At 40.8% G+C, this 16,384-nt stretch overlaps 1 protein-coding gene across 1 annotated transcript in view; it reads left to right on the forward strand.

The window, feature by feature from the left end:
- The window catches only part of EPB41L5 (erythrocyte membrane protein band 4.1 like 5), a 52,037-nt gene that overhangs the window by 30,387 nt on the left and 5,266 nt on the right, over positions 1 to 16,384 (forward strand). The window contains exons 17-25 of the mRNA XM_066553212.1: positions 6,047 to 6,204; positions 6,706 to 6,800; positions 11,762 to 11,890; positions 12,436 to 12,497; positions 13,147 to 13,257; positions 13,810 to 13,903; positions 14,835 to 14,912; positions 15,739 to 15,780; positions 16,164 to 16,291. Of these exons, the coding sequence (XP_066409309.1) occupies positions 6,047 to 6,204; positions 6,706 to 6,800; positions 11,762 to 11,890; positions 12,436 to 12,497; positions 13,147 to 13,257; positions 13,810 to 13,903; positions 14,835 to 14,912; positions 15,739 to 15,780; positions 16,164 to 16,291 (897 nt within the window). The remainder of the gene's footprint in view (positions 1 to 6,046; positions 6,205 to 6,705; positions 6,801 to 11,761; positions 11,891 to 12,435; positions 12,498 to 13,146; positions 13,258 to 13,809; positions 13,904 to 14,834; positions 14,913 to 15,738; positions 15,781 to 16,163; positions 16,292 to 16,384) is intronic.

Raw genomic sequence — 16,384 nt, forward strand, 5'->3', positions numbered from 1 at the left:
TCTGTACTCTGCTTGGCAGATGCCTCTACTGGCTACCTTGCAGCTTAGATCCCTTCCTAATGTCAATGTTTCCTTTAATTTAAAATGTTAATGCTGCAGCTGCCAACAGCAATTTTGCCAGACTGTAGAAAATACTTTGCCAGATAGGAAGGATTTTTTTGCTAAGTTAGGACAGCAGACAGAGCTTTAATATTTACTTCCTTACTATGGGATAAATAGGGAAATGTTTTTTTTTGCTAGTGGATGTAGCTTTCCCTTAACCACATCCATGAGAGAAATGGTAAAATAAAGGAATGAACTGTTGAGGATTGGAGCCCTCAGTATTCACGGGTCACTTCCTCAGTGTATTTCACAAAAACCAAAATTCTGAATTTACACATGGGTGATCTTTGGATAAATCCTGTTTCTTTTCTAAAGGAGGACTATCCCCAAATGTTAATCATTTACCACTGTTGTGAATCCTGCATGCTTTTCTGCTTGCCTGCCTTAACACGTGTGATCTTCCAACTCAGCTGTCTGCTTGGCTATTCTGGAACATGAGAAGGTGGAATTTGAGCTGAAGGCTGTCTGACCCCTCGATGTGAACAGCAACAATCCTTCCACTTTGTTTAGATTTGGCTCATTAAATCGAATCTTTTACATTAAACTGAAGGAATACCTTTGTTTTAGGAATTTCCTTACTTGAGTAGTTTATGAAGTGCTTTTTTCCAAGCACTTTTTTGATATATGACTGTACTTTTTATCAGCCTCTCTTAAAACATACTGGTGAAGGACCCTAGTGCTACACAGACAACAGTTTACAGATCATTGTCCATTTTTCAAGTATTTTAAAATTCAGCTGTTTTCCATTAATTGCTTACCCCTTTTGCTTTGGAGATGTTTGTGCCTAAAGCCTTCCAGTTTCCTAGCTAGGGGCTCCTGCATAATAATATTTTTCAAAAGACTGAATAAAGTGATGTTCTCCCTTGCACCTCTTTCTAGCTTTTGGAGGAATTCATACCAACTGTGGCAAAGAGTGGCCATAACTGTGCACAGCATTTCTGTGGGTTTGATTTTAGGAACTCTAAATTTAAAACTTACAAGCCATTGTGCTTTCATATGCAAAATTAGAAAGTGAGGTCTTAGTTTGTGTTGTGACCTTTTGTAAAATGGTTCTTTTCCAGCTAAATTTAAATGTTAATGCAAGTTATAGCTGCAGACAGCTTCTTAAATAGTATTAATCCCTTAGTCACCTAAATTGTGGATGATTCGTTTGCTCTACTGTTTGTTTCTGCACAGTAATGTTCATTTCTTCTGAGCTTCTATTTTCTTCTACTTTTTTTTTTTCAATTTGCTTTAGAATCTGCACTTCCCAGGCACTTTTAAAACTGGTATTGCTTTAGGTGTTTGCTTCAGGTGTACATTTAGAGCTACCACTTAAACTTGCTTTCTGCAAACAAAATGTGCTGTATATTTGAGGTCTGTTTCTCATTCCCATTATTTTCTCCCATCTGTAAAATGCACATAATTCTTGCTTACTTCTATGAAGTGTTTTGAAAATGAAGTGTGCTTTACATTTGGGAAGTGTAAGCAACATATACGTGAGAGTCAATTCAGACCTGTGCAGAAACGTGCACGATGCTGTGCAGAAAAGGGTTTATTTGGCAGCGTCCTCATGTGCACCTGCGCTTGCATGCCTCTTCCCTCCCGTATTCACCTTCCAGGAATGCCCCTTTTCCTTGTCTTTTCGCATCAATCTCCTGGCCCTCACCTTTGCTTTACTTTCCCACCCTTTCCCCTCGTTTCTCGCTGACTAATTTTCCCCCTCCCGCTCCCCACCGCTCCAGGCCCCCCGACGCCGCCGGCCGCTGTCAGCGTGGTGGAGCCGCGTGGGCCCCGCCGAGGAGCCGCGCCACGGACGGACCGAGCCCCGCGTTGGTGCCCGAGCGCAGCGCCAGGAGCGCGGGGCTGCCCGGCGCTGCCTGCGCGCTGCAGGCCGCCATGACCACGCTGTGACTCGTGGGCCGGCCGCAGCTCGGGACTGCTCCCCGGCACAGGCTGGGAAATCGCCTCCCGAGCTCCCTCTGGGACAAGGACTACGCGCCCGGAGCTGGCTATAGAGGGGCAGAAGCTTTTATTACAAAGGCTCTGCAGATTGTGCTGCTGGTAGTGAGTCTTCAAAGAAAAACGACATATAGACCAGAAGCCACGCATTACTCTTATTTTAAAAACAGTATATATATCTATCTATGTGTGCATATAGATAGATATGTTTTTAAGATTGTGTTAAAGTTTTTCTTAATGAGCGAAAGATCCAATTTTTTTAGCTGGGTTTGAGAGACATGCAGGAAGTCACATTTATTTTAAAACTGCGTATATGACCACTGGGTTATAATATGGGTTCAAAAATCTGAGAAATAGAGGATGTAACTGGCCCATCTTTTGAACCATGATCATGTAAAAATATCTTAAGATATGTGGTTGATCTGAAAACCAACCTTTTTTTTCTCAATAAGACCTCTTCTGAGAAATATTGTTTGGAAATGGAATAGAATTATTTTAAATTTTTTTAAGAATAAATTTAACAGAACTGTCAAAAAGGCAAAGAGTAATTTTTTAAATTTTTTTTTGCTTTACAACTTTTTCTTTCTTTTTTGCTTTTCTGGTCCAGTTGAAAAGAAACAGATTTCCTGACAAACACCAGTCCTACCATATGATTCACAAGGTTAATTGTTAAGTCAGAGGTTAAGACTCCAGCTTCATGGGTCAGTGGTATTCTTGGGGGCCTTTAACAACATGAAGAACAAACCTTTACCCTTGAACAAACTTTTTTCTTGTGTTTTGTGAAGTTTGTTGCTTTTAAATTGCAATATTCTTTTCCTATTAAAAAAAAAAGGGAAAATGGTGACAGAGGGCTTTTGAAGTTAATATAGGATTATAGTTAATTATAGTTAATTATGTAGCTTTTAGGATAAAGGTGTTGTTTGAATTATTTTCAAATTATTTCACTATGTTTCAAATTGCCACAGAGCCCAGAAATAAAAAAAAACATTATTTTCAGATATCCAGACCTGAAGAACCAAGAAATAAGTGTCAGCGAAGACATAACTTAATATTGCATGAGATATTTTGGCCTCCTCACCCCCACATCTGATGGGGGGAAAGTGTTTGCTAATGAAGTATGTCTCTCTATTTTACAACACTGCTAAAAAAAAAGTATGAACAAGCTGTAAACTAAAGATCTGTGACACCTACCAAGCTAATTGGAACAATCTCTTGTGCTCTTTTTAGTTTTAGGTTTGGAATGGTGGATGTTGTAAACTTCTGGAGTGAAGCAAACCCATTTGTTTCTTTCTTATTTATAAAGTTGCATGAGAATATGCAAATGAAAATAAGTTGTTTACAGTATCGTATAATGTCTGTGTAGTTGAGCGAGAAAAAGACAAGATATCTCACACCACTTTTAACTGAGAGCTTTCTCAGTCATGTTATACACTGAATGCAGTGTGGTACCTATTTATACCAATATATGGGCCAGGCAAAAAGAAGGGGTAATGCATTAGCTACTGCCTTAACTGTGTGAGCTCCCTGAGCATGTAGTGACTTACTAATGTGTTGATAGACCTTTACATGCATTGCAACCCTTCATTATTCCTATATTCATCGTTATTTATGTGGCTTGAACTCCTGGTATCTTTTATCAGCATTTCCCAGAGAATATTTCTTAAAATATGACGGTAGAAGTTGGTTGAAGACATAAAGCCTAGCAGTTATTACTATGCAAAGTTCAAAATATCCCTTTGTGTGTGGGTAAATGCAGGTTTGTGGAAGGCTAATACCTGTTCAGTTCCTGAGTACTGGGAGCTGACTGGTAGAAGCCCTAATTTTCCTGGGAAGCCTTGGACAATTTCCCTTATGGCTGGTGTGCCAGTTTGTGAGTATTTTGTAAGAGGTGTCAGAAATTCTGTGCAGTGATTCAAGTTTTTTGTGCTTTTTGCATTCATGATTGAGCCATTTATGAAGCCTGCCTGGTAATCTTCTTGCTGGTGCTTTGAAGAGGGTGAAGGGTCTGGGAGGCTTCAAAAGTTTTGCTGCTCTTTGGAGAACTCATGCCTGCAAATTCCAGTAGCTGAGGGTCTCTCAAGTACGACTTTCCTCTTACTGACTGCCTGTCTCAGGTGGCTCAGGAGGTGTTTCAGTGGGTCTGAAGGCAAGAGGGGTCAATTCCTACTTGAATCTTGACTTAGGAGGCTTCCTTTAGTTTATCTAAAATTCATTTCATTTCCCTGATGCCCTGTCCTGATGTGGGGTGAAAGTTCCTTCAAACTGTCATGGTGTCAGCAACTTAATGGTGTAGGTAAAATCTGAACTTCTTGAAATGGTGGTCGTATTAAAGATTGGAGACTATTTACAGAAAATTGTCAGAAAATAGGAAGAAAATTGTTGTCTCCACGTGAAGATTATAAAACATTTTGACTCATGTATCAGCAAAGTAAGGTATGGGATTCAGTCCCACTTTCTTTGTTGCCTTAATTGGAAGAGCATCTCTTCCTGTCTATTAGTTCTAGCAATTAAATCTCTGTATCTGTCATTCCCTCTCTGCAAGACTGTGTGCTGTTTGCCTTTTCCCATTAGTGGTGCAGAGCCAGGCTGCACAGGAAGTTGAAAAATTTTCCCTATTATTTGCTTTGCTAGTAGCTTCTTATTCCACTGCTTTAAGAGAATCAAGCCAGTGGCCTCAATATGCCTCACAGCAATAAATTGACTTAAAATGATTTGTACATTATTAGCACTAGAACAGTGATATCCTGTAATCTGATTCAGAGGTATATATTTAACATTGAAAGAATTCTTTGTGTGCTTGAGCTGAAGGGGAAGGAGTTTTTCCCTGCAGCCTCTGTAGTGACAACAGGACATTGCTTCCAGGTTCCAGGGACTGGAGCAGGGCATGAGGCACTAACCTGGTAGTGGTAAGGGAGAAGCTGGTCTAAACTGTCAGGTAGAAAATGTCTCTTGTCTGTGCTTAAGGGTAGGTTCTATTCTGTTGTGGTGGGTATGGGCTTGATATCATTGTTCTCATATTTGGGACAGGACTTGCAAAAGGGATTGATAGATTTTTCTTAAATCAATATTGCAGCCAAACTGTGATTGTTGCTAGAGAGTGGTTGTTGATTGAGCTGGGCAGCAGTAAAGCTGCAGTTGTGTGCACAGGCTGTCTGATGAACCATTGCATTGTGCAGCAGTGGTTTCTGTGTTTGCTCTTAGGATAGCTTTAGCTGTTTCCAAGCTTTAGAGAGATGTATGAGATTCTTGACTGCTTGCTCAACATAAACATCGTAATATAATTTTTGTTTTTGTAACTCTTTTTCCTTGTTCATTGAAAATAGAGCTCATAGGACAAAATTAAAAGGAGACATTTCCATCAGAAACCAAGAGAGGTGAAACAAGTGATCCTGACAGGGTACAGAGTACACGCTGTGGTTCACATAAAACACTGTGACTGCTAAGGTTTCATTCATTGCTCTGCCTAAGTTAACAAAACTGGTTCTAGGTATGCCTGACCATAAGTGTCAGAGCAGTCCTGTGCAGTGCACCCTTCTGCCCTCTGTTCTGCTTACCAGTGTTGGGTGAAGTGCTGCACAAACAGCTTTTTGTGATACCAACTTCCCTTGCCCTAACTTTTCTTTTTTTCTTGTAAAATCCTAAAGGGTACATTAAGTTTTTTAGAAAAACTGCAAGTGTTTGTTCCAAAGAGTGTATTTCATGGATAAAAACTTCCCTTCTTCTCTCTTCACTTTTTCCACTGCTATGTAATGACACAGCAGGCAACATGGACCTGTTCTGTTAAGAACTCTCTTATACAAATATGAAATGTTCCCTTTTTCATGTTTCTTAAGCTCGCTGAAAACCAATGTCTGTTAGGTACCTGAAACAGTTTTTCTAGATTGTGGCTGATCAGCAGAAGACAGCTTTAAAAAAGACATTGCATGTGTTAAAGCTATTTCTTGTTACAGGAAGAGTGGTAACATGATTGTGCATCTCTCTGCCCATCTTTCTGCCCTTGCAGCATACCTCTTGTTGATTTGCTAGACAGCACAGACTTGCCCGAAACTTGTGTGGATGATGCCCTGGGCCGTCCAGTTGTTGGCTTGGCAGCAGGAGATTCAGAAGAGGCTGTTAGTCCTGGCACAAAGGAAACTGCTGCAGACAAAGCAGACTCTGATCGTAAGCAAACTGACAGATTTTTCCATATTGTGATGTGTGAGATCAAGATGAAATAATAGATTGATGTGAGATTGTTTCCTTACGAAAAATGCAGGATTGTTTTAGGATGCTCCCTTAGATTATATGCATAAGGACAGTTTTACCTATTACTGGAACAACAAGGACAGTGATACAAGTAAAATGTCAGTTCTACATTGGATGTGACTTTGTCCACAAATACAGTAAAGTGCAACCATCTAAGCAATTAACTCTGTGTTTTGTTGCTCACTGTGAGGATGGCTGGGTCAATGAGCCCCCAGGAGTGCAGTGTTGTCGTTTGGTGCACACAGTCTGCAGGCTTGAAATTTGCACCAAAGCTTGAGCAAGTAGATTGTTCCCCCATCCCTGTGCTTTTTTGCACAACTCCAAAATTATGTAATTAGTATTCAGGAATAAGGCAAGTTAAAAGTCAAATAAGTCCATGGAACATTAGGAAGATTATACCTTTTTTGTCTTTTTCAGCATTTGAAGACACATTCCTGAAACTGAAACAGCTGGAGACAGAGTGCAGCAGCCCCGTGCCGACTGAGCGTCCCAATGTAAACATAAACATCCAGGTAACTGGCCTCCATTCCCCTGCTACAGTCCTGGATCTTGTTCAGATCCTTCTGAAAAGCCTTCTACTTGCCTTGCTCTGTTTGCAATGAGTGAGTCATACTGGGGGATAGCAATGGAAATACAAATGCTTTATGATCTATAAACCTGTGTGTGACAAGGCAGTGAGATAAAGATGGGGGCAGAGGTGCATGTGTGCAGACTTGTACCCTGGTGAGATTTTCTAAAATCAGTGGGAGTAAAAGGCATAAATGCTTGAAATGTTTGTCAGTTGTCTTTATCTGTAGGTTACTGCCTGCATGGTGTTGGGTAGTTCACCCTCTGTCTGGAAGGGCTGAGCTGCTTTCCTGGCATTTTTCAATTCCAAGAAGAAGCATCAAAACCAAGATGCTTTATTTTGAGTCAAGTTTGCTGATGATCCATCCCTCCTGTTAAGTGGCTAGTTTGTACCTGCTCTCTGATGTAGGTGTTGGTGTTTACACAAAGAGGAGTTGATATGGTTTGATTTACTGCTCTCAAATCACTCTGAGCAAGCCAGGCTGCACTTCACGGGCAGCTGAGCCAAGTACAAGCCTGAGTGCCCTGAACAGGGTGGGGGTTCTCTTCTCCCTCCTTCCTCTTCAGCTTCCCTCTCTCCTCTCTCACCACCAGGAATCATTGCAGGTTTTACTGAACAAATATATCTACAAACTGGCAAAACATTTTTTCCTGCCTTTGTTTTGAACTTTTTGTCGAGGTGCTGGGTTTCTTTAGGTTTTTAGTTTGCTCTTTAAGTTGGTAAATAATGAGTTAAATAGGTTCAGGGAAGGGGTCAAAGAAATGCCAGGGCCATAGTGAAAATAAGTGCTGTTGCTAGAAGGGATGGAGAAGCCAGGATCCTCCCTTAACAACAGCAGTGAACTTTGATAGATTCACTAGTTATCAGACAACTACCTCCAGACAGGATATTCTTCTGTGTTTTTTTAATGAGCTTTAAAAATGAAATTTATTTTTCATTACTCTGCTTCCTTTGATGCAAAATCCTTGGGAGATTTTTGTGTTTTGAGCAAGCAGCGAGAGTGAAACACCTGGCAGTGTTATCTCTGTTTAGGCTACCCTCCCTTGCAGGGAGGCCCGAGGATTTATCTAGCTCTGAGTGAAGCAGCTATGATTTTTCTTGCTCCCTCAATAGTAACAGGAACCAGGTGCCAGGAGAGGTGTTCAGCAGTGTGTGTTTGAGCTAAGCCCATTCCTAAGCGTTTGTTTTCCACCTCCAAGTGAGAGGAGGCTGCTGCTGTGGGTGGTGCTGCAGGCTGCTTGGCTCATGTCCCCTTTAAGGGCTGCTGTCAGGGCTGCCTGGTGCACCTCTCTGCTTGGTGAGTGCATTAAAAAGATTACCAGGTCTCTAAGAAGATTAGTCAGTAGACTGTCAGTCCTGTTATGCTGAAACACTGCTTCTACATAAACTAAAGCAAATGAACACAGTGTATTCAAGAATATTTTAGCCTGTTGAGCTGCACTTTAGTTCAGACAGAGAGAGGGAAAAACATTTAATTGGTTCATTGAAGAGAATGGCCTGGACCTGTTTCAGAGGTTTTTAAATTGTGGCTGATTTATAATAAGCAAGCTAAGATTCCTGTAATGAGCTAATCTAACAAACAGCTGCCAATACAGAACAGTCACAGTCATCCAGCTGCTGTCACATAAGGTGCCAAGGAACTTCAGAGGTTATTGATACTGGGAGGACAGTAATCTGATTAGAGAGCAAGAACATTTGCATAACAGAGAATTATGGATCTACAGTATGCCAATAGGTGATAAAACACAGTTCAGCTTTCAAGAAGGAAGTGCAAATTATATTAGGAAAATGTAAGAGTAGATCATTGGAGGTTTTTTTAGGGTAGAAGAGACAGAATAAAACTTTTCCACCTATGATGTAGCTTACCAAGAAGTCACTTGAGAGTGTTTGTTTAAAAAAGATAGACAAAGATTAGAGACTCTCTGCATACTTGAAATTCCCAATGCTTCAGATTGCAAAGATATGTAGGTTACAGTAGCACCAAATGAGCACGCCCTTCAGAGAGGAAGGTTAATGGTTTGAAAACCAGTCCTGAAAAGAGTGACCTAAAAGTCACCATTAAAAATTCTGTTTCCTGCCTTTGAAGGCTGCTTTAGAAAACATAGAAGCTTTCATTTATGGTGTTTGTTATAAAATGTACCTGTGGGCTCTTCTCCTGTACTTACTTTTCTTCTTAATCTGTTAGTAAAAGTGTTTGTGCTATCCTCTTCTGGCGGAATTGCATAAGACTGCAATATATCTGCTAAAACCTTGCAATAAGTTTAGATCCTGGAGCTTGCTATTATTTCAGAGGGAATGCAGTATTACAGCATTCTCTCTGAAGGTGTGTGATTACAAATTTCAGCACATGCAGAAACTGTTACAGTACATAAGAGGTTTGGAAAATGCATTGGGAGAAAGTGTTATCTTTCTACTCCTGAAGGCAGAGCTGCATCCTGAACTTCATGACACTGTTATATGCCAACTCACTTCAGCTTTGTTAATTAAAAATCTTTAACTGTTTTCCATCAGGAGATAGAGATGGCCTGACAGTCACCTTTATGTAATTCTATGCTTGCAATCAATCAATCCTGATTGATTCCTTTGATAGGGAAATATTTATCTAGCTACCCTGTTCTTCTAGAGAAAAAGAGGAAGCCAGGGAATGAATGGCTTCATTTTTCTCTGCTGCTCACTGCCAAAATCTGTTGGGATGGAAGAATGAGACTTTGTCCTGTTCCCAGCTTTCAGTAGTGCAGTGACCAGATCTGGCGAAGAGAGCAAATAGCTTTAAATACACCAGTGCTCTGCTTTCATCAGCTTCTGAAGGGAAATGAACAATAGAGGTTCACCCTGTTTGCCCGTCTTCAAAGTCTGCTCCTGAGTCAGAAATACAAGGACGTGAGGGTTTACTTTCTCTGAATTTGTTGTGATCTGTAAATGCATGGAAGTTGGTTCAAAATGTACCTGTATTAGGCTCCATCTTCCTGCACAAAGTGAGTTTTAGTGGCACTGGGAACAGAACTCAAAAGCACAAAGGGTTGGGATCACATGCCTTGTTACTGCCTTTAATCTTTCCTTGCCTTTTTGCATCACTGCCTAGCTCCATGTTTTAATTGAAGAACACAGTACAAGTGTAGTTTGTCTGGTCCATGGAAACAGCAAACGTTCCTAATGAGCTGGAATAATGACAAACCCCCGCAGCTTCAGCGTTTTGTGTGAACACCTGAAATGTCTTGTAAATTAGACATCTGGAGGCATTAGCAGGTGCTGGATGCTTTTCCCTCTAGCTACATGCTTTTTTCATTAAAAAAACCTGTAAGACACCTATGCTTTTTTCAAGTGCAAAATAGGGTCGAAAAAAATGGATCATTAATATTGAGGGAAATGCTTCCTTGGTGGCAGGAAATTTATGCTCTATTAAATTAAAATATTCTGTAATTGTGCTAAGCTTTTTCAAAAGTCGGGAGTCTAATTGTTAATAGACTAGAGTGACCTAATTAAATTGATTTTTCAGGTGGAGGAAGCTGAGAGGAAGTTAAACAATAAAATGGTACTTCAAGCACCAGTGTACTGATGTGCTCAGTTAAAATGATCTGATTTATTGTATTAGTGGAATAATGCATTCAAAATCCTGTACAGGTAGTGTCACACATGGCATCTGCTTCAGTGAGGTCCAGTAAAGACTTAAAGATTATCTCAGTGGGTGCTGCAGCTGTATAAATAATAATAATTTAGTTGTAATTATTCCTTTTGGTAATTCCAGCAACTTCTCTGAAATAAAAGTACTTAAAAGTACTGTTGGTCCTCATAGCTTTTATGCTGACAGTGACCCTTGAATATTTTGTGAAGTTCATTGCTGACTGGGTCAAAATTTGAAAATGGATTCTCCTTTAGATAGTCTCCTAAGATCTTGTTTGGATATCCCAAAAGGCGATTTACAAAGAGACAAAAAAAAAAGAAAATGTTTTTCCCCTCTCTAAAGACAAAATAACTACAAGTTCTCAGCAGTGTCTCCAGGGAATGTAGAAATCTGACAGTGGATGGAGAGGTGTGGGGGGACAGGTGTTCACCTCTTTTTAACTCCTCTGTTCTGCTCTTCTCTTTGCAATGTGCTCCATTCCTCCTGGGCACGCTGCAGTTGGTGCAGGTGGCAGTGCAGCAGGGTTGTCCCTGCTCGGGGCAGTCCTGCAGCACAGGGGGAACAGCCTGCCCTAGACCGTGGCATATGGTGAGGAAAGCAGGACTCTGTCTCCCCCTGCTGAGTCATACCCTCAGAAGGAAGGTCACAGGGTTTAGTTTTCACTCAGCTAATTAACTTCTGCCACTATTCAAGTAGCAATTAGTAGATTGAATGCTTAATTAACATTTTATAATTAAGAAATGAAATTCTCATAATGAAAGATACTGTAGTGAAAGGTATCTCGTTCTTACTTCTCTTCATTATGTATCTGGCTGCCAGTTTGCTCTGATATAATCAGTGGTGGGAGAGGTAGTTAGTAGCACATTAATTAAACTCTTGGTCTAACTTACAAGTGGATTTTAAATTAAAAATCTTCCCAACTTGCATTTGAGAGTAAATGATCAACTTTTACTTAGGCTACACTGACCTGATAAAATGGCTGTTATATTAATCTCCTCTCAGTAAACTAGGCTGCAGTTTTAGGATGCACTTCATTTCTTGCACACTGTATTTTTAGCACAGCAGTTTGCATATCCATATTCAAGCATTGTGCTTTTTTTCCTTTGTGTTGCTTAACATTATAACTGAGCTCCAAAATAAAGGAAAAATTGCTTTTTCATTTCAATATAAATCTGCTGACTTCTCTTTGGCTTCAGAGCCTTGTTATTTAGAGATGTTGATAAACTTCCACCCAGACTTGTCCATGTGGAAACTGCTTCTGATAAAGATGTTTTCCTGTCTAGGATGAAGTGGTGAAGTTGACAGATAAATGTCTTAACAATGCAATCGAGAGCCCAATGGTAGCAGCCAAGTGGCTTCCAGCAGATCTCAAAAGCAATATCCTGAAGGCCCAGGCAGAAGCAGGGCACAAGGTAAATACTCGACTGAGCAGAGCTGTGACGCTCTCAAATGTTTTATTTCTCTTCAATTGCCTGGTGTTGGAGAAGGTGCCTTGCAGATAAGGGTGTTCCAGGAGCCTTGTCCAAGGCAGAGTCAAGGGCTTCTCACAGTGATAATGGTTCTGTACTGGAATGGTTGCCCAAGGAGGAATTTCTGTCCTTGATGATACTCAGCAGGTAACAGGACAAGACCGTGTGTAAGCCCTGGTTTGAGAGGTCATTGAGACAGGTAACCTCCAGAGGTTGCCTTCTAATCAAGCAATTAAGTCACTAAGACTGGGCTTTTTGCATGTTGTAGTAAATTCCTTACCAAATAACAGTATTTTATTTGGTTTTGTTGGTGAACTGTTTTTATTTCTGCACTGAAGTTGTCATGGAATTGATGTTCTAAGTCCCTGAGTTGTAGATGAACAGCACTTTTTTGTGCTGGGATAGAGACTCTACTGTGAATCTCAGAACTGACACAAGATGCAAACAGGTATCAGAAATGTCTGTCTCTGTTCATTTCTTCTTCTCAGGTTGGAAAAGATGACAGCATGACAGGTGTCAAGAATTCCAATATTCAGGAGGCTGCTGCCAGGTAGTGAATAGATTTGTAAGAAACATGTCATTTAGTTCCTCACTGCAGAACTGAGAATCTGCAGTTTAGTGTGGTCTGCCAGTGGCTCAGTCACCATTGCATTTTACCTTGCATAGGGTACCTTAACCTCGTGAGTGTGAAGTGGTTTTGAGAAGAAAACCAGGATTATAACTGCTAAGTGTTATTATATACAAGATAATACAGATGCTCTTTATTCTCCCATACCTAATGACCATTGTTACAACAGCAATTTCAATCACTAATTATTTCTGAAATGTGAACAACTTCGGTGTGGGGAGAGGGGATGAGTCTGTTCACAGTAGATGTTTTCTAGTGGAGGAAAAGAAATTGTATACAAACTCCTGCAGTGCCAGTTTCCTGAGAATTACTAAATATGAAATGATTGCAGGTCCAGTGGGACAGCAGGAATTAAAAAATGTAAAAGGTTACCACATCTAACTTCTTGACCATTTGTGACGATGCACATGTGGCACATCTCAAAGAGCAGAGGGTGATACTGTAAATAAAATGTACAAACAAAATCTACATTAGCAGTCCCAAAACTTTGTTGTAACAAGTGATTCATAAAGAGCTTTCCATGGAAGGTTGTACCTGTTTTCTCTTTTTGTTTTTTGTTGGTTTGTGCCAGGAACCTTATCCTGTCAGGCAAATCACAGAGCAGTCCCCCAGCAACCAGTCCAGTATTTCAAGATCCAAGAGAGCTGCTGAAAGCAATCCCTGCTTCAAACACCTTTGTTCCGTAAGTGACTCTGGAGAAACATGGTTCTGGGGTAAGGGGACCACGTACAGGGTATGATGAGGGCTGAAAAGATGAGGAACAGTTGCTGAGCATTTCTGCTACATCTAACTAGGTTTAGGGATGCATTTTTAATTACCGTTGCAGCAGTTAATCAGTGGGCCAGGCCTCGGGGTGAGTATCCTTGCAAGCAGTAAGAGAATCTCTCTCAGCTTGTGAAAGGACTGAGATTCCTGACATCCTGCTGCCCCTTACTCTAAAGAGGAAGATAAGAGGATGACAGGAAAGGCTTCAGGCAAATTAGACACAGGGGCTGAAGAAACTCCTTTGAGATAGAAGACATGGGTACCGTTGGGTCTATGCACAGCTGTAGCTGGAACTGTGGGAGAGAGCAGTAATCTGTGGAGGTAGTTGGAAGGCATTTACATTAACATACGAACACCAGTCTTTTGTCTGCCTCCCTGGAACTGGTGTCAAGGTTTTGAGCTGTCTGGGAAGCAGCCCTGTTCCATGCTATCCGGGCAGAGTGCTAATGAGGATGTTTTCCCCTTTCAGTAATACCTTGAATGAGGACAATGCTGACTCTAACCACGAGGACCTGCTAATTCCAGCTAATCTGGCTCCAGCTGAGGAGGCCGCTGTTTCAAAGGTATCACCACCTGCCAGCCTGGAAGGTTTCTGTCACATTCTGAGTTCTGATGCCTCCAGGCAAGCCCAGCAGACCTTGCTGCATGCCTCTCATAGCTCTGTGAATGCCAGCCGCTGGGGAATGCCAGAGAGTGCTTTCTGAAGCAGGCAGGGACACTGCAGAGATCGTTCCAAAGGCCATTTCTGCGTGTCCTTTCCAGTTCATGGCATAACTCTTATTTTTCTGAACTGGTTATTTTTCTCACACTGGAGGGAGCCCCTTGCATCCCAAGGATTTCATGCTCCAGTAAGAAGGTGGTAGGGATGAAATTCTGACATAGGCAGTTCCCATCAAAAGAACTACAGAAGGAAAAGTTTAAATTTACATGTTCATTTGTTATGTTCTAGTTACCTTAAGGTATTTTTTAACTGGATTCCATGAAGAGCACAAATTCGGGGATTAAAATTTCTTTTGTCTCTCTCTAGAAGTAAGCAGAGTCCATCCAATAGCATTGGACCTGTGCTGCCTTTACTTGAGCAGACTGACAGGTTGTTCTGGATGACCAAAACATCCTTCCCTGTAGCTGTTTGGCCTCTAAACCAGTATTACATAGTTGATCCCACTGAATAATCATAAATTTCACTGAATTAAACACCCCACTCTAGACCTTGCTGAGCTTTCAAATGGTGCATACCCCACCTTCACAGAGGGGAGGGGACAGTTTCACTGCTTGCTTACAGTAGCAATCATGTTTTTTCCAGTACATTAATGAGAATAAGGGAAATCAAAAGGCTATTTTTAAAGATCAAATGGAAAGACATGAAAAAATAAGCCTGATAAAAAGTAATGTTCATTAAAGATACTGGTCTATAACTCAGGAAGCCACTAGAGTATTCAGTAGACCTGTGTGGTTGCTACTGGGAATTCAATTCAAAACTGATTTATTCCATAGAGCACTCCAGATGACCAGGACGTTTCCTTAACATCACTGACAGAGAATCTAATTGACTTTACAGAAGCCACACCTCGGGTAAATGTATTTCAAACCCAGACTTTTTCCTTTGCACATAACAGTGATTTTTACTCATGGACTCTTCTCTGGCTTTAGTGTCTGTCTGCCAGGCTTGGATCTGCAGCAGTGGAAAAAAGTGATGGACAGGGATCACTGCTCACATGGCCCCCACCTGCAGGGTGGCTGGTGTAGGGATGTAGATGTGACAGCTTTGCAGGGAAATGAAGGAGCCTGGAGAGTGAACCTGTATGTGTGCCACAGGAAGCTCTAGTACTGTTTTAGTAGAGCTGCAAGTGCCAGCCTGCTTCTCACACTTAATAAGGGATATGTAAGGGTTCAGAAATACATAATTCAGAAATTATATTTTGAAGATGTATGTACATGTGTATATGTCTGTGTATATATAGATATACACACAAATACTTGATTAGTAAACTTGTAATACTAATCAAGCCTTTTATATAGATAAAAAGAAATCTCTTGTAATCTATGCTGGCAAAAATGAGTTCTATTGTATGCACCAAGAGAAAGGGGGAAGTAGGAGGACTTTTGAACTCTTCACAGTAGTGTCCTCTGGATTAAGATTGTCCACAAAGCACTAAAAGATGATGGATTCTTGCCTTTGGAAGGGAGCACTGAGTTGAAACTGCACCCAGTGAGTGTCTGGCTCTGTGCTCAGTGGGTGCCACATCTCCAGTTAATCACTGGCGTGATTCAAAGGCTAACAAAGGGCAAATATCTGAGATTGGTTTGGGGGAGGTGTTGTTTTGGGAGGTATGCTATTTTGACAACGTTTCTTAACTGCTTTCAACCTTTTAATTGAGTTTTTGTTTGCTTTTTGTAGGTGTCTTCTCAGCCCATTGTAACACCGAGGTGGATAGTGCCAGTGAGTTACTTAACCATTTCTTAAAGAAAAAAGCGAAAGCTTTTGTCATGATTAAGAAACAGGAGTTCAAGTTAAATAATAAAATACAATAATTTTTAATAGTTTGATCTGGTACATTAATTTATAGATCTTCAAAAACAAAGCAAACTAATTCAGCTGGAGTAAATCAGACAACATACCCTTTTAATAGTTAAACTTCATTTTTGCTGTATTGTACTGCAGGTAAATGCCATAAAATTTCTTAGAGAATTTGTATTAGTAAAGCCCAGTCTGGAGTTTAATGAATCCTATTTTTGCCGTTTATATGTAAATCATATTGAAATGTTAGCTTGTCTTGTCCTGGCTGGTGTTTTGAGTTTCTTATCTCATTCTTCCCCATTCAGACTGGACTGATTTCCAACGGGCCTTTGGGAAATAACGTTGCCTTATCTTTGAAGGCAGTGAAAGGCAGCACAGAGACCCTGATGTCCTCAGCTGGGCTGACGCCATCCCAGCAGGCACCTGAAGTGAGGTGAGCTCACTCCACAGGTCTGTGTGGGCACTCTTACTGCTTCCACTGATATAGTTACAGTGGCCATTTAGACATAATGCCTTGTTTTGCTGT

This window comes from Molothrus aeneus, chromosome 7, assembly GCF_037042795.1.
Source record: "Molothrus aeneus isolate 106 chromosome 7, BPBGC_Maene_1.0, whole genome shotgun sequence".
Taxonomy (NCBI): Eukaryota; Metazoa; Chordata; class Aves; order Passeriformes; family Icteridae; genus Molothrus; species Molothrus aeneus.